Source organism: Cyanistes caeruleus, chromosome 16 (assembly GCF_971803275.1).
Source record: "Cyanistes caeruleus chromosome 16, bCyaCae1.hap1.1, whole genome shotgun sequence".
In the NCBI taxonomy this organism is placed as follows: Eukaryota; Metazoa; Chordata; class Aves; order Passeriformes; family Paridae; genus Cyanistes; species Cyanistes caeruleus.
Window position 1 is genome coordinate 9088909 of NC_141716.1, and position 13538 is coordinate 9102446.

The 13538-nt window shown below is 53.6% G+C and overlaps 1 protein-coding gene across 11 annotated transcripts; it reads left to right on the plus strand.

The window, feature by feature from the left end:
- The first annotated feature begins 1587 nt into the window (after positions 1-1587).
- Positions 1588-13094, plus strand: PABPC1L (poly(A) binding protein cytoplasmic 1 like). Of its 11 annotated transcripts, none has more exons than XM_086852798.1 (17): positions 1588-1667; positions 2038-2075; positions 2789-3000; positions 3725-3918; positions 4387-4502; positions 5226-5365; positions 6115-6209; positions 6430-6567; positions 7039-7134; positions 7970-8236; positions 8737-8827; positions 9113-9307; positions 9992-10131; positions 10472-10565; positions 11302-11432; positions 12220-12309; positions 12884-13094. In XM_086852798.1, the coding sequence occupies exons 3-16, from the start codon at positions 2808-2810 to the stop codon at positions 12301-12303; spliced, it is 1974 nt and encodes a 657-aa protein (XP_086708924.1). In that variant the 5' UTR covers positions 1588-1667; positions 2038-2075; positions 2789-2807; the 3' UTR covers positions 12304-12309; positions 12884-13094. The 11 variants fall into 11 exon arrangements, with proteins under 11 accessions (XP_086708924.1, XP_086708932.1, XP_086708926.1 ...); XM_086852806.1 differs by having other exon boundaries at positions 9113-9241; XM_086852800.1 differs by having other exon boundaries at positions 9116-9307.
- The last annotated feature ends 444 nt before the right edge of the window (positions 13095-13538 follow it).

The window sequence follows — 13538 nt, forward strand, 5'->3', positions numbered from 1 at the left end:
CCCTCCCAGATTAGCAAGAGAAAACACTGTTTCTCTGCTTATATATTGTCATTGCAGGGCTTAAATGCAACTCTAAATAACCATTTAACTTGCCATGAGTCATTGCATATTATAGGGTTGAACACACTGTAAATGAGAGAAGTCTGTTGGTTACATTTAGAAATTTTTCTTGGGAATCTTCTAAATACCTGCTGTGAACACAGGGCTGGCCTCACCTCTGCACACCCAGCTCTGCTTGTCTCAGCTGTGCTGTGCTAAAGGAACACCAAGAGTGAAAAATAGAGGAGCTGTTCTGGACACAAGAGCACTTGAAGGGATGGATGGCAGTAGCCAGGCAGCCTAAAAGCTTCAAGGAAGCTTGGTCCTGCTCCCAGGGTGGGGTGACAGAAGTGTCCACAGTGGAAAATGTCACTTGGCTGCTCTTGATTGACCAATGAAGGCATTAGGCCAAAATCTAACCAGCTGTTGCTTGGCAACATGGCTTTACGTGGTGGTCCCTCCATGTCTGTAATTATTGCTGCTTTATCATTTTCTTCAGCCTTTGTAGACATACCTAAATGTATGCACATACCATACATCTTAAATAATTTTATAGTGTGCACTAACTACCAGTCTGACTCATGCTGATGACTTTGTCATCTCTGAGAAGAAAAATCCCTGTGTCTGCTAGCTGCTCCTGTTCAGAGACCACCTCCTGTCTCTGTCCTTTCACATAACATGGCTCATCCTTGCTGTCTCGCTTGGGGAAATCGTGAGCTGAGGAGGCTGGCCTGCAGCAGTGATGAGTTGAGAGGGTGTCTCTGTTGTTCTTTAATTCTGTCTTTTTGGGAAAGAGCACTCCAGCTGGCCCAGCCGCAGTAAGAGTCCAGGTGCACTCTGTGTGTTTGACTCATCTAACTGTTGCTGCTGCAGCTTCTCATTCTTGGCACTGAGGCTCATCTGACCTTTGGGTGAGGCATCATAGTGTGGGAAACCACCAGGAGTCTTTTGCGGAGATGAGGGCTGTCCTGATTGCCCCGCAGCTGACCCTTCGGGGGTGCAGGGTGGGGTGGAGCCGGGTGCTTTGGAGAGGTCCTGCCTGCGGCTCGAGGCTCCTGTGTGCTTCCATCCAGCGTTTCGGCAGCACCATCGCGATCTCAGCGGGTGAAAGTGAGCTTAGAGCACTCCTGGGCCATACAGACAAGAGATGATGATGGCAGAGGCCGTATTTCATGGGTCTCTGTTGGGTCCGGAGGGAGACTGCAGTGGAGCTCGGAAATGCATGAGCGCCCGGTGATGGATTTGTAGCCGAGCTGTGTGCGCTCCTGCCTGTACCCCTTATCTTCAGGGAATTACATACCACAAGGTGCATGTGATTTCCTAAAAGAGTGTGGGAACACGCGCTGTCAGCGTTCCAGGGCTGCACACAGCGCAATTCCCCTGCGCTTCGTTTGGGAAGGCAGGAGGTGCGATTGGCGAAGATGAGGAGCTGCATCTGCCGAGCCCCCGAGCCCCCAGCCCCGGGGGCCGCCGCTGCCCGGCCGTGTCCGCGCGGGGCGGGGCAGGGCCGCAGCTGGCCGGGGTGGGGCGGTGGGCGGGGGTCCCGTCCCGCCCCCGGGGCCGCCGCGGAAGAGGCGAGCGGTGGCCGCAGCCGGCCCGGAGCGGTGCTGCCGCGGCGAGCGCTCGGTGTGAGTGCGGGGCCGCTCCCAGCTCCGGCTGCCGGGGCTGTTCCTCCGGGGCGGGGGAGCAGGGTGAGCGGGCTCCCTCCGCAGCCCCGCTCCGTGCCCGGCGGTGTGTGCTGCCCCGGCTCCCCGGCGGGGCTGGGCCGCCTCTGCCCGGCCGCTCCCCCCTCCCCGTTTGGGCTCCCTTCCCTCCCTGTCCCGGCTGTGGAGGGGCGCTGGGGCCGCTCTGTTACCCCGTGTTTGTTGGGGGGCCCTGGGCGGTGCGAGGAGCGGGGCTGTGTCACGGAGCCGTGCGCGGCTCTGCCATGGGCTGCTATATGCGCCTCTCCTATATATGCTATTGTATACATACTGTGTTAATTTTGGGTATCTATAGGTATCTAAGCAACTGTCTCAGGATTTTTGAGCTTTCAGGTAAGAGCCCCAAAGATGGATTTATAAGCTTTTGGGGCAGGGCATGCATTTCTGTGTTCCTAGGCAGTACCCCCGGGGGTCTCAGACGGCAAGTGTTGTCTTCACACAAAACTTTACACACTCTACTGAAACCAGGCAGACTGAGCATCAATTTTGCTTGCTCTAGAAACAGTAGTCAACAAGCTGAGAAACTAGGAAGGGGTGGTGAAAGCCCAGTGTCTGCCTTCTTAGAGATGGAGTTGTTTGCAGAGAGCAGCGTGGGCTGCAGTTCTGCTCCCTGGGCATCAGTACAATCCCCCATTCCTTGGGTCTGCTCTGCCTGGAGGGAGCCACTAAGGAGTTAAAATGGAAGTCTCTGGTGGAGAAGGGCTGTTTACCTTCTGAGAAATTAAACTCCATTTTATTTCTCTTAGGGTTTGAGTGTTTTAAGGAGTGTCTGTGTGTGTGGTGTGTCCCTCTGCATCCTTCCAGGGTGTGCAAGGGCTGTGAGGTGCAGATCACCCCAGCTCAACTTTTGCACCAAAATTGTTATGTTCTGGAAACTTTTAGGATTGCAGCCTCCTTGGGGCATGCCTGATCCTAGTGCTGCTGGTGGGAAGGGCATTACTTTGAATTGTGCTGCTGCAGTGGGGCCAGCCCTGGTGTGGGTTTGTGGTTGCTGCAGACCGTCTGAAACCTGTGCCCTGCAGCCTCGGGTCTGTCTCCTTTTGCAGCTGAGCTCTGTGGGTGACCATGAATGCCAGTGGCCCTGGCTATCCCTTAGCTTCTCTCTATGTGGGAGACCTGCACCCAGATGTGACTGAAGCCATGCTCTACGAGAAGTTCTCCCCTGCTGGGCCCATCATGTCCATCCGAGTCTGTCGGGACGTGGCCACGCGCCGGTCACTGGGCTATGCCTACATAAACTTCCAGCAGCCTGTGGATGGTATGTTCCCTGTCACACAGCTCTGAGGAGCTGCCCCACAGTGGGAATTTGGGTGTGCAAGTGGTGTAAGGGTGGGCAATGGAAGGGGGGGAGCAGTTGTGTGAATGGCTGCATTGCTGCTGGGGTTTGGTTCTAACTAATCCAAATCTGCTCTCTCATGATGACCCATCCTGCTTCCATCTCTTCTTAGGTCTGGGAAAGGATGTAATTGCTGGGCTCTGGTGAGGGGAAGAAGGTGACTTGCAAAAGTTGCCTCCTTCCTTCTTCTCCATCAGAGAAGGGCAGCAAAACCCCTTTTGCCCTTCCCCTGGAGTGCCCAGCTGCCCACTGGCTCCCAGTGTAAAGTGAGGCCACTCTCCTGGCAGGCATTGCCATGACACAGTGCTGTAATTGGAAGGTTCCATGCTGAAATGAGGCTGCAGTGATGAGAAGGTGTTGATTCAGTTGCCCTAGAGACCAAAATCCTTACTGGGTAAATTAGCTGGGTATCTGCCAGACTGGAGCTTGTGGTAAAGTGGTTGATCCTTGGGAATCAGACGTGCTTTGGAGAGGGAAAAAATAATTAATCACAGAGCGGTGTGGCTGGAGGGGTGGGGAGGCAGAGCTGCCTATCCCATTTAGGTTAATAAGCCCCTGTCCCTGATTCCTGTGCCCATCTCAGCTGCTGAAGGATGTGAGGGAGATCTGTCTCTGTTACTCCCCTCTCTTCCCCCTTCTTTGCCAGCTGAGCGAGCCCTGGACACCATGAACTTCGAGGTGATCAAAGGCCGACCCATCCGCATCATGTGGTCCCAACGGGACCCTGGGCTCAGGAAATCAGGAGTTGGAAATGTTTTCATCAAGAACCTGGATGACTCCATTGATAACAAAGCCCTGTATGACACATTCTCTACCTTTGGAAACATCCTGTCATGCAAGGTAGGTGTGCCCAGGGCCCTGCAGGAGAGGGCTTGCTGCAGAGCTGCCCTTGCTCTTGGAAGCATGCTTTAGCCAGCTGGAATTCACGTTCTCATTTCACTTCCCACAACATCTCCTTTAAATTCCCAGCTGCTTTGAAGCCAAAAGGCCTTGCTGTGTTTCCCTTCAGAATGGGGGCTTTTCCCCCAGTTCCAGTACAGAGATGTTATGTGTCAGTCGTCCTGTCCCAGCTCAGTGCACCAGTGGCACGTGGGTCTTGGTGAGCTATAAGTTCTGGTCCTAGGATTGCCCACCTCCCTCACCTGCTGCCAACACTCCAACAGAGCTCAGCTGCAGTGGGAGCAGGATGTCAGGGAGGGAAAATGCCCCTGGAAAATGGGGATGGGTTTTCCTGTGATGTACTCATGTACAAACATGGAAAAAAACAGTGTCTGTCTCTTTCCTTTGCCCTTCATGCTGTGTTTGTAGGTGGTTTGTGATGAAAATGGATCCCGTGGCTATGGCTTTGTCCACTTTGAGACGCATGAGGCAGCAACTCGGGCCATTGAGACCATGAATGGGATGTTGCTCAATGACAGGAAAGTGTAAGTGCCAGGGAGAGGCATCTGGGCTCTGCTCCTCCCTTGCCCTGGCCCACTCTGGGCAGTAAAATCGTGCCCTGCTCAGGCGTCCCCTTCCTGCTGCTCTCTGTGTTCTTCCCTTTTCCATCCCTGCTGGGCATGGCAGCTCTGCTGGGGCAGTGAGTCACTTGTGGTGGGTGCTGGTGGAAGTGTGATAGTGCTCTGGAGCTGTTCCCAGATGCTGGGGAAGGAGTCCAGCCCCAGGCTGGGTTTTATTGCTGAGGTGGTGTAATGAGTGCCCACAAAGGTGGGCTGGTCCCTGGTCTTGGCTGCTGCCATCAGATAATCTAGGCAGGAAGAGGTTTTGTTGTTGTTCCACTCTCTACATCCCACAGAGGCAAGGGCTGCCCAGAGTGTTTAAGAATACTTTGGAGGAAGAGAGCTGGCACTTGGTGGTATTTTTTGGGGTCTTTTGTGGTGATGAGATCCTTTGAAGTCTTTTAATGTCTCCTGGGGTGACACATCCCTAATTTTGGCAGTGACAAGGGGGAGCTTGGGTATATGTACACCTGAGTGGGATATATGGAAGTTACTGTATGTGAAGCTCATGGTGAGTTTGTGGGTGAGCAAAGCAGGGCCTGAGGTGATGGGATCTCTCTTGGCTTGTGCTGAGATAGGTGTGCCCGAGTCCATCTTCCCTCTGCAGGGGACATGCAGGGTTTGAGGCCAGTTCCTTTCTTCCCACAGGTTTGTTGGACACTTCAAATCCCGCAAAGAGCGCGAGGCAGAGGTTGGGGCTAGGGCAATAGAATTCACCAATGTCTACATCAAAAACTTTGGGGATGACATGGATGATGACAGATTGCGGGAAATATTCTCCAAGTTTGGTGAGTGCAGTTATTGAAATATTCTCGTGTCTGATTAAACTGGAGTTGGGGCAACTGAAAAGGAAGCTGGGGGAGTGCTTGGCTGAAAGAGCAGGCCCCTTTTCTGGTGGGATGTGACTTGTTTAAACATCCCCCACATAAAAGGACTGCAGTCACTTCATTTGTCAGGCTGTTACATGTGCTTTCCTGCTGTGACAGAGGATAACTTGTACTTGGTTCTGTCATGAAAAATGTGTGGATTTTTTTTCTTGGATAGTTTTTTGGTTGTTTTTTTTTTCTTGTTACCAGCATGCTGTCTGGTTACAGGAGCCCTGGGAATAAGAATTGTTGTCTGAATTTAAAGAAAGCAAGCTTTTCAGTTTAGTTCATTACTGGAGTATGCCTCTTGTGATGGGTTTTAGTGTTGTGCCAACCCGTGGGCTGTACTGTCCATGCTTGGTCAGTGTTATCCCAGGTAATTTATGGTTATCCTTCATTTGAACCCAATCTATGTGCTCATGTATAAAAGGGCTGAGATTTTCTAGCCAAAGGAACTCACTGCACTGGCTGGAGAGGCTGAAGAGCCCAGGGCAATGAGAGCAGCAGCCCCTCACCAAACCTCACAGCCTCCTGTCCCTGCCTCATGGGGACCCTGTTGTCTGTCCTCCTGCTGGGCTCTCTCCTGGCTGGGCTGGTCTGTGCTGGTGTCTCCCCAGCACAGTGTCCCTCACTGGGCACCCCTCGGACCGTGCTGTCCTTCCCCACCGCAGGAAAGACGTTGAGTGTCAAGGTCATGATGGACAACAGCGGCCGCTCAAAGGGCTTCGGGTTTGTCAACTTTGAGAAGCACGAAGAAGCCCAGAAGGCAAGAGACTCCTCACTGCCCATGTCTCCCCTGAGACCATCAGCTGGTGATGTTCCCCACTCTCCTCAGGGAGAGCCTCACCTGGGTACCTGGATGGGCAGGACCTGGCAAGGGGGAGCAGGTCTCTGCTTGTGGTGGGACCTCCCCGGGGCGGTGGGTGAAGAGCAGAGCTGTGGCCATGGGTTTCCTGCTGAGCTGAGAGCCCTTCCCTCCCTGGCAGGCGGTGGCTGACATGAACGGGAAGGAGATCAACGGGCGGGTGCTGTACGTGGGCCGGGCCCAGAAGCGGCTGGAGCGCCAGAGCGAGCTCAAGAGGAAATTTGAGCAGATGAAGCAAGAGCGGGTGAACAGGTACCAGGTAAGGGGAGAGCAGGGTGCTGCATCCTGCAGGTCAGCAATGGGGACACTCTCAGCTTGGGGACAGCACAGAGCTCTCCAGGGAGATCAGCATGGTGGGTACCTCCTGCAGTTAGGGGTCCTGCCTGGGAATGTGCTGGGAAGCAATATCAGGAAAGAGGAGAGAGATCCAAACCCAGGATGATGGTGGGAGGTGAGCAAACAGGTCTGCTAATTTCCAGGAATATTATTCTGGAAAGGAGACAGCTTCATGAGGTTCAGCAGGTTCCCAGTGATGGTGTGGGTGCCCTCTTCACTTGGGGTGTTTATACTCTGAGTGGAGTTTATGCACAATCCTCACCCCTCTCTCTGTCACTGCTCCTTCTGGGGGTGTCCCACCCTCCAGCTGAGCTGCTGGTGTAATGTGCATCCTGTGTGACAAACTGCTGTAAACTTTGAGATCCCAAACTGGTTTTCTTTTACCTGTGTGCAGGGGGTCAACCTGTATGTGAAGAACCTGGATGATGGGATAGATGATGAGAGGCTGAGGAAGGAATTCTCTCCCTATGGCACCATCACCAGTGCCAAGGTGAGGGGCTGGAGCTGCCACTGGAGCTCCTGGGGTCAGTAAACCAGTGCACTCAGCCCTTGGAGATGGATGGGCATTATCATCCTGTTGAATTAGACTTTTCTGCTGATGGCTTGTATCTCAAGCCAGGTGTAAGGGACGTGCCACTGCACTTCACACTGTCCTGAGGAGCAAATATTTTTTAGCTTTGTTGAGTTCCTCCAGCCCTGGTGAGGTGCCAGGTACGGGACCTTAAAGCTGCAACATTCTGAATATTGCCCAGCTGCTCTGTGACACTGATACAAATGAAAATGACCCACAAGCCACCCCTCTCTCAGGACAGTGGGGTGACAGGCTGGTGTTTGGCCTTTTGAACACCATGGATGTGTCACTCTTTTCACTGGGACTGGTGTCAGGATTCTCTGGAAGGCAACATGTAAGGCATGGTCTGGCTTTGAGGTCAGCTGCCAGGGACAGACACTGCCTGGCCCTTGTCAGGGCACAGTGTCACACTGATCCCTATCCCTTGCTGGTTCCTGCAGCATTTAGCAGCAGAGCATTTCTGGCCTGTGGGCCCTGTGAGGCTGTGACACAGCTTCCCCCTGGGTGATCACAAGCTCCTGATCTCAGGCTGGTCCAGACTCTGCCATCTCCATTTCCCATTTCCTGCCTGAGCAAATCCTGCCCTTCCCCAGAGAAACCTGTCTGTGAGAGAGGTGCAGTCCCATCCCTCCCACCCTGGGTGTGGGGGCTGAGATGGGGTGCCAGTGGTGGGTCACACACACCCCCCACACTGTGTTTTGTGGATGCTGCAGTGATCCATGGACTTAGCTGTCTTGTTCTAATCCTATTTCAGGTGATGACAGAGAGTGGCCGCAGCAAAGGCTTTGGGTTTGTATGTTTTTCCTCCCCAGAAGAGGCTACCAAGGCTGTGACAGAAATGAATGGACGGATCGTCAGCACAAAGCCTCTCTACGTCGCGCTCGCTCAGAGGAAAGAGGAGAGGAAAGCAATTCTCACCAACCAGTACATGCAGAGATTGGCCAGCATGAGGGCCCTGCCTGGCCCTCTCCTGGGGTCCTTCCAGACCCCCCCGGGGTACTTCCTCCCCCCCATACCTCAGGTGAGCCCTGCTCCCCAGCAGCAGCCTTGCACAGGGACCCATGTCCGCCCTGAAGCGGGATGGCAGTCGGGCTGAGAAGCAGAGTTTGGGTTGTGCAGATCTGGGCACAGCCTGTGGAACCAGCGGGATCTGCCTGGGCTTCCACTGAGCAGCAGGGTGGGGTGCAGGTGCTCCAGGAAATGGGCTGGGGATTCCACAGGTACTGCTGCTCCTCAGAGGAAGGAAGCAAGGAGCAGTTTGGTGGGAGGGTGTGAGCATGGAGAGTAAGGGAAAAGGATTACAGAGGTGCAGAAGCTCCTGAGGAGGAGTTAAGTAGAGCTGCTGGAGGACATGCTGACAGCAGGGCTGGACTGGAGGTCGGTCTTTAAAGTGCTCTGGCACCCTGCAGAGCATGGTTTTGGCTTGTCTGGCTGTGTGCAGCAGCCACCAAGAGGCTCTGGGTTAGTTCTGGCTCAGCTCAGCTCCCCAGTCATGTTGGATAATGTGTTCTTCTTCCCCAGCCACAAACCAGAGCTGCCTTCTACGGCCCCAGCCCTGTTGTCCCAGTCCGCCCTGCCACTCGCTGGAGTGCGCAGCCCTCCCGGCCTCCCTGTGAGTCTGCCTGTCCCTCCCCAGGGGCTCTTGGCCTGAGCTGGGCTCAGTCAGGGGCTGAGGGTCTTTAAAAGCAGCACAAAGCATAACCATGGGGGTTTATCTTGGGAAAGTGTGCAGGGGTTTGGTGCAGGGCCATGGTGATGGGCACTGGGAGGTGAGATCGTGGCAGTGACACCAGAGGTGAGGTGCTCCTCAACTGTCCCCAGCCACAGTCACTCCCCCATGTCTCCTTCCACGCCTCTGCTACCAATCAGCCTCATTTTGCGTGTTCTCTCTCTCCAGCAGTGTACCCTGAGGCCACCCCCATCCTGCGGGCTGCCGTGCCGCCCCGGCGCCTGCTGTCCAACATCAGCACCACGAGACAGGCCTCAACCCAGGTGCCCCGTGTGCCCCCCCAGGCCCAGAGAGTGGGTGAGTGGGGGAAGGACCCCCACGATATCCAGCTGGGACATCGCCGTGGTGGCAAGGGTGCTTACTGTGAGCTCAGGTCTCCTCTAGGGGGGATGGGTTTGTGGGATTGCTCCTGGAGGAGTGTGATGGGGTTGGAGCAGTGCCTGTAGGATCTGAGTATGTAACTCTTGGGGAAGGTTGGGATCTTACAGGTAATGGGACAGGTCTCTGATGTGCAGCTTGGTCTTGTTGGGGGCTATGCCTCGAATATGATCCTGAAAGCAGATGGTGATGCAGCCACAGTACCTGGGCTTGGACAAAGGCAGAGGGTGGGAAAGGATCTCTGGGGCACAGGAAGGGGATCTTAGGGGCTCTGGCTGAACTGCTGCCAATGCCAAGCCTCATGTTGGAGGGTTTGGAGCTGAGAACCAGACCTTGCTGGCATCCCCAGTGCCTGGCTGTGCCACCCTGCTCAGTGCTGTTCCCTTTCTCTGACTGCTGATGCAGATGGGTTTCTGGAGGAGAGATGAGGAGATGTGGGTGCCTTTACCAGCTCTCCTGCCCTCTGCACAGCATCACACCACCCCACCCCAAGGGTGGCAGTGCCCTGCCTGTCCTGGGGAAGCTGCCTTTCACCTGGGGGCTGCTTTGAGCCCATGTAGGACTTTCCAGGCCCTCCAAACAAGCACACTGTTCTTGTGGCTTCAGCCTCCTTGGCACAGGCATGCATTTAAGGGTGGCTCCTCGCAAATGTTCTTGTCCCCATTGCAGCCAACATCGGGACGCAGACGGTCAGCACCCGGGTGCCCTCCTCGTCTGCCCTGCCACGGGGTGCCCAGCAGTACAAGTACTCCTCATCTGCCAGGAACATGCAGCCCATGGGGCACATGCAACCCATGATGGCCCCACAGGTAAGTGCCCTGCAGCCACCAAAACGTGGCGTTCCTGGTCCTGCTGCGAGGTGATGTGACTGCTGACCCCCGGGATCCCCATGGCTCTGAGAATGGGTTTTAGTGTTGTGCCCACCCATGGGTCATACTGTCTGTGGGGAACCTTTCCCAGGGGCTCTGGGGGGACATGGATCCAGTAGCCACAGAGCTCTAATGCTTGACTCCAGCTTTTCTGGAAGCAGAAAATGCTAATGTCTCTGAAATACCCCATTGTGGTTGGTATCGAGCACCACTCCTGCAAGCCAGGTAACTCACATCCCTTCCAGCCTCTGACTGCTGTTCTTCCCTGTTTTTCCTCCAGGTGGGAGAACCTGCTGTGCATGTCCAGGGCCAGGAGCCACTGACAGCATCCTTGCTTGCAGCAGCCCCTCCTCAGGAGCAGAAGCAAATGATCGGTGGGTGCCACGGCTGCTCTGCTGGAGCAGGTCCAGCTGCAGGGCCCTGGGGGCACATGGGCTTGCATGCACCAGGGCAAACTTAACTGCTGGGAGAAGCTGTAAGGCTCTGTGGGACTGCTCTGCTATTATGCTGCTTTAAAAAGATAATAATAAACTCAGTCTGTGCTGGAGCTGGATGGGAGCAATAAAACCACTCCCTGTCTGTGTGAGCTGCCTGGTGAAGAGTACTCTGTGAGGGTGTCTGGTGAAGCTTTGTAGAGAGGCAGAGCTCCATCCACCCTTCCTGTGCTGCCAGGGTATTTGCAATTCCCCTGAGCTCTGAACCATCCTGTACTGCTGCTCCTGGGCACTGATGAGCAGCTTGGTGGCCACAGGGGTTGAGGTCAGCTGTGCCACACAACCATTGGGTTTCAGGTGGTCCTGGTGGAGCAGGCAGTGCCCTGGTGTGGGACAGCATCGCTTGGTGGTCACAGACCAGCTCTTTCCAGCCCAGGAGGAAACAGCTCCTGCAGAAACTGGCACTTTCACCTGTGCACAGCTCCACTGCCCTGTGCCCACTGTAGGTGCCTGCTGCTGACTTCACCCAGCAGCTTCCTGTTGCTGTGATGTGCTGGGGTAGCTTTATTTGTGAGCAGTGTTCTTTCCACCACCATCACCACCCTTGTATCCCATTTCTGTTGAGAGCACAGGAGGGCTGGCATAGTGCTCATGTCCTTGCTGGTGTCTGGAGCAGGTGAACGCCTCTACCCTCTGATCCATGTGATGCATCCCTCGCTGGCTGGCAAGATCACTGGGATGCTGCTGGAGATCGACAACTCCGAGCTGCTGCTGCTCCTGGAGTCCCCAGACTCCCTGCGCTCCAAGGTAGGAGGGACTCACACAAATCCCTTTCCAAAGGGCTGGTTCCCTGCTGCTGCAAGGAAAGGGGAGCACAGCCCAGGACACTGATCACCGTAGGGACAGCAAGTAGCTGCTGTTTTCATTCTCAAGTGAAAAAGGAGGCCCAGGTTGATGTCACCACAGCCTGAATGTCTGCCTGCCTTCAGCAAAAGGAGAAGCTGAAAGCACAGGCCAAGCTTGAGGATGGCTGGGAGCTGGCTGGGAAGCAAGAGGGTGAAAGCAGGGTGGTACCTCTACATGGAAACAGCCAGGAAGATGTTGTTTCCTCAGAATAGAAACCAGATAAATGGCTACCTCTCTGCAGTATTTCTTCAGTTTTCTTCTTAATTCTGGTGAATATTTAGCTTTGTTTCCCATCAGAGTAGCTGAAGTTAATTGACTGCATTTTTTTGTGGCTCCTTGGAGACAGGAGCTGCTTTCACCCTCCCACTGCTGTTTTTTTGAGGAGCCTGAGCTCTGCTGGGTGGTGTCAGGTAGCTTCACCTGTGAAATCTGACTTCTGTTTAGCAAGTTCTGACTTGATAATAAAGGAGAGATGCCTCAGAATTTCCCTTGGTAAGAGACAGAAAAGGTCTTTGAGCTGATCAGTCTCCTGCAGAAACAGCAGGCTTGGATTTTGTATTCAAGTCCTTTCCCTTTTGAAAGCGGGTCTGTGTGGAGGCCAGATTGGGACCTGAAATACTGAGCTCCTGGTGCAGTGCAGATTTACACTGGAGCAACTCAACTTCTCCCCCTTGTGCTCTGTTGTAAGATCGAGGAAGCGGTCACTGTTCTCCAGGCACACCAGACCACCGAGACACCCCACAAGGGCAGTGCTGGGGCGTTCCTGCAGTGACTCCAGGTGGGTGCTGGGAGCTGTGGTGTGCTCAAAGTCTCTGGTTTCTGACTCTGAAACTGGGGATTGGGTTTCTCATCCAGGCCAAGCAAGGTTTAATGAGCAATATCAGTGTCTTTGATTGTAATATTCCATTTCTTAAATTGCATCCCCAATTTCTGGACTTACTTTTACCACAGAGACCTGTGTGGGTTCTTTCTATGTTGATGAGGCCAGTGACTCTGCTACCAGAAAGGAATATAGGGAAGTTCCTAGCTTTTCTGTAGGTCTAGTAGAGACCAGCACAATCTTTCCTGGGAATTCCCAGTGGATTTTTTGCACAACCTTGACAGTATACACCCTACAGAATATCTTTTGTGTGCTTGATCAGGAGAGCTGGCCCTGCTGCTGAGGCTAGGATAGGCACGCTAACAAAGCAATTCAGACTGTATGTACTCCTTTGAAGATATTTCAGATATTTTCTTGACTTATGGTATGAAAGTAACTGTAAATCCAAGTTTAGGTGAATTTCATCTTTTCTGGATGAAACTCTTCCTTTAGCAGTTGAAAATGACATATGTGGGTGCTCTGTTTCTTTCAGACTGTAGGACTGAGAGCAAGCCCTGAGAATGTTGCTGTTGAAGAACAGGAGCAGGACCCCCACCATGCTGTTGGAATCATGCCTGTACAGTGACCCTGGCTTGTCTTGAAATGCCCCATCCTACTGTTTGTGTGTATGGTAACCCCTGCAGAATTGCCTCCTCCTGCACCTGTAAAAACCCTCACATTAAAATCTCTTCTCACCACTGAAACCTTGTGAAATGTAGTGTGGAAACCAGCCTGAGTCAGTTGCCCAGGAAATGATGAGTGCTGATGAATCACCATTTTAGTGAATTTATTGGGTTTTGTAGTTTTATTTGTTCATGCAGCTGACACTAATAAAGAACTGCTAATTCCAGCCCCACAAATGGGTTAGCTCCCGTGGAAGAAAGACAGCCAATACTTTGCTTCTTGCAGGTGCAAGGATGGACTCAGGCTGCAATAATTAGTGACTGAAGTTTGTGGTGCTGGTGGGGTGTCAGACTGGAGAGCTGACAGAAGGGACATACAGGATTACATTACAAATTGCCAGCCAACAGGCTCCTCTAATCCTTTCTGATTCCCTAGGATGGATTTAAGCAAAACAGGATCGGCTGCTGCTGTTTTCATTTTGTAATGAACCTTGTATACCTGCAGTAATGGCCTCGAGTGTCTCC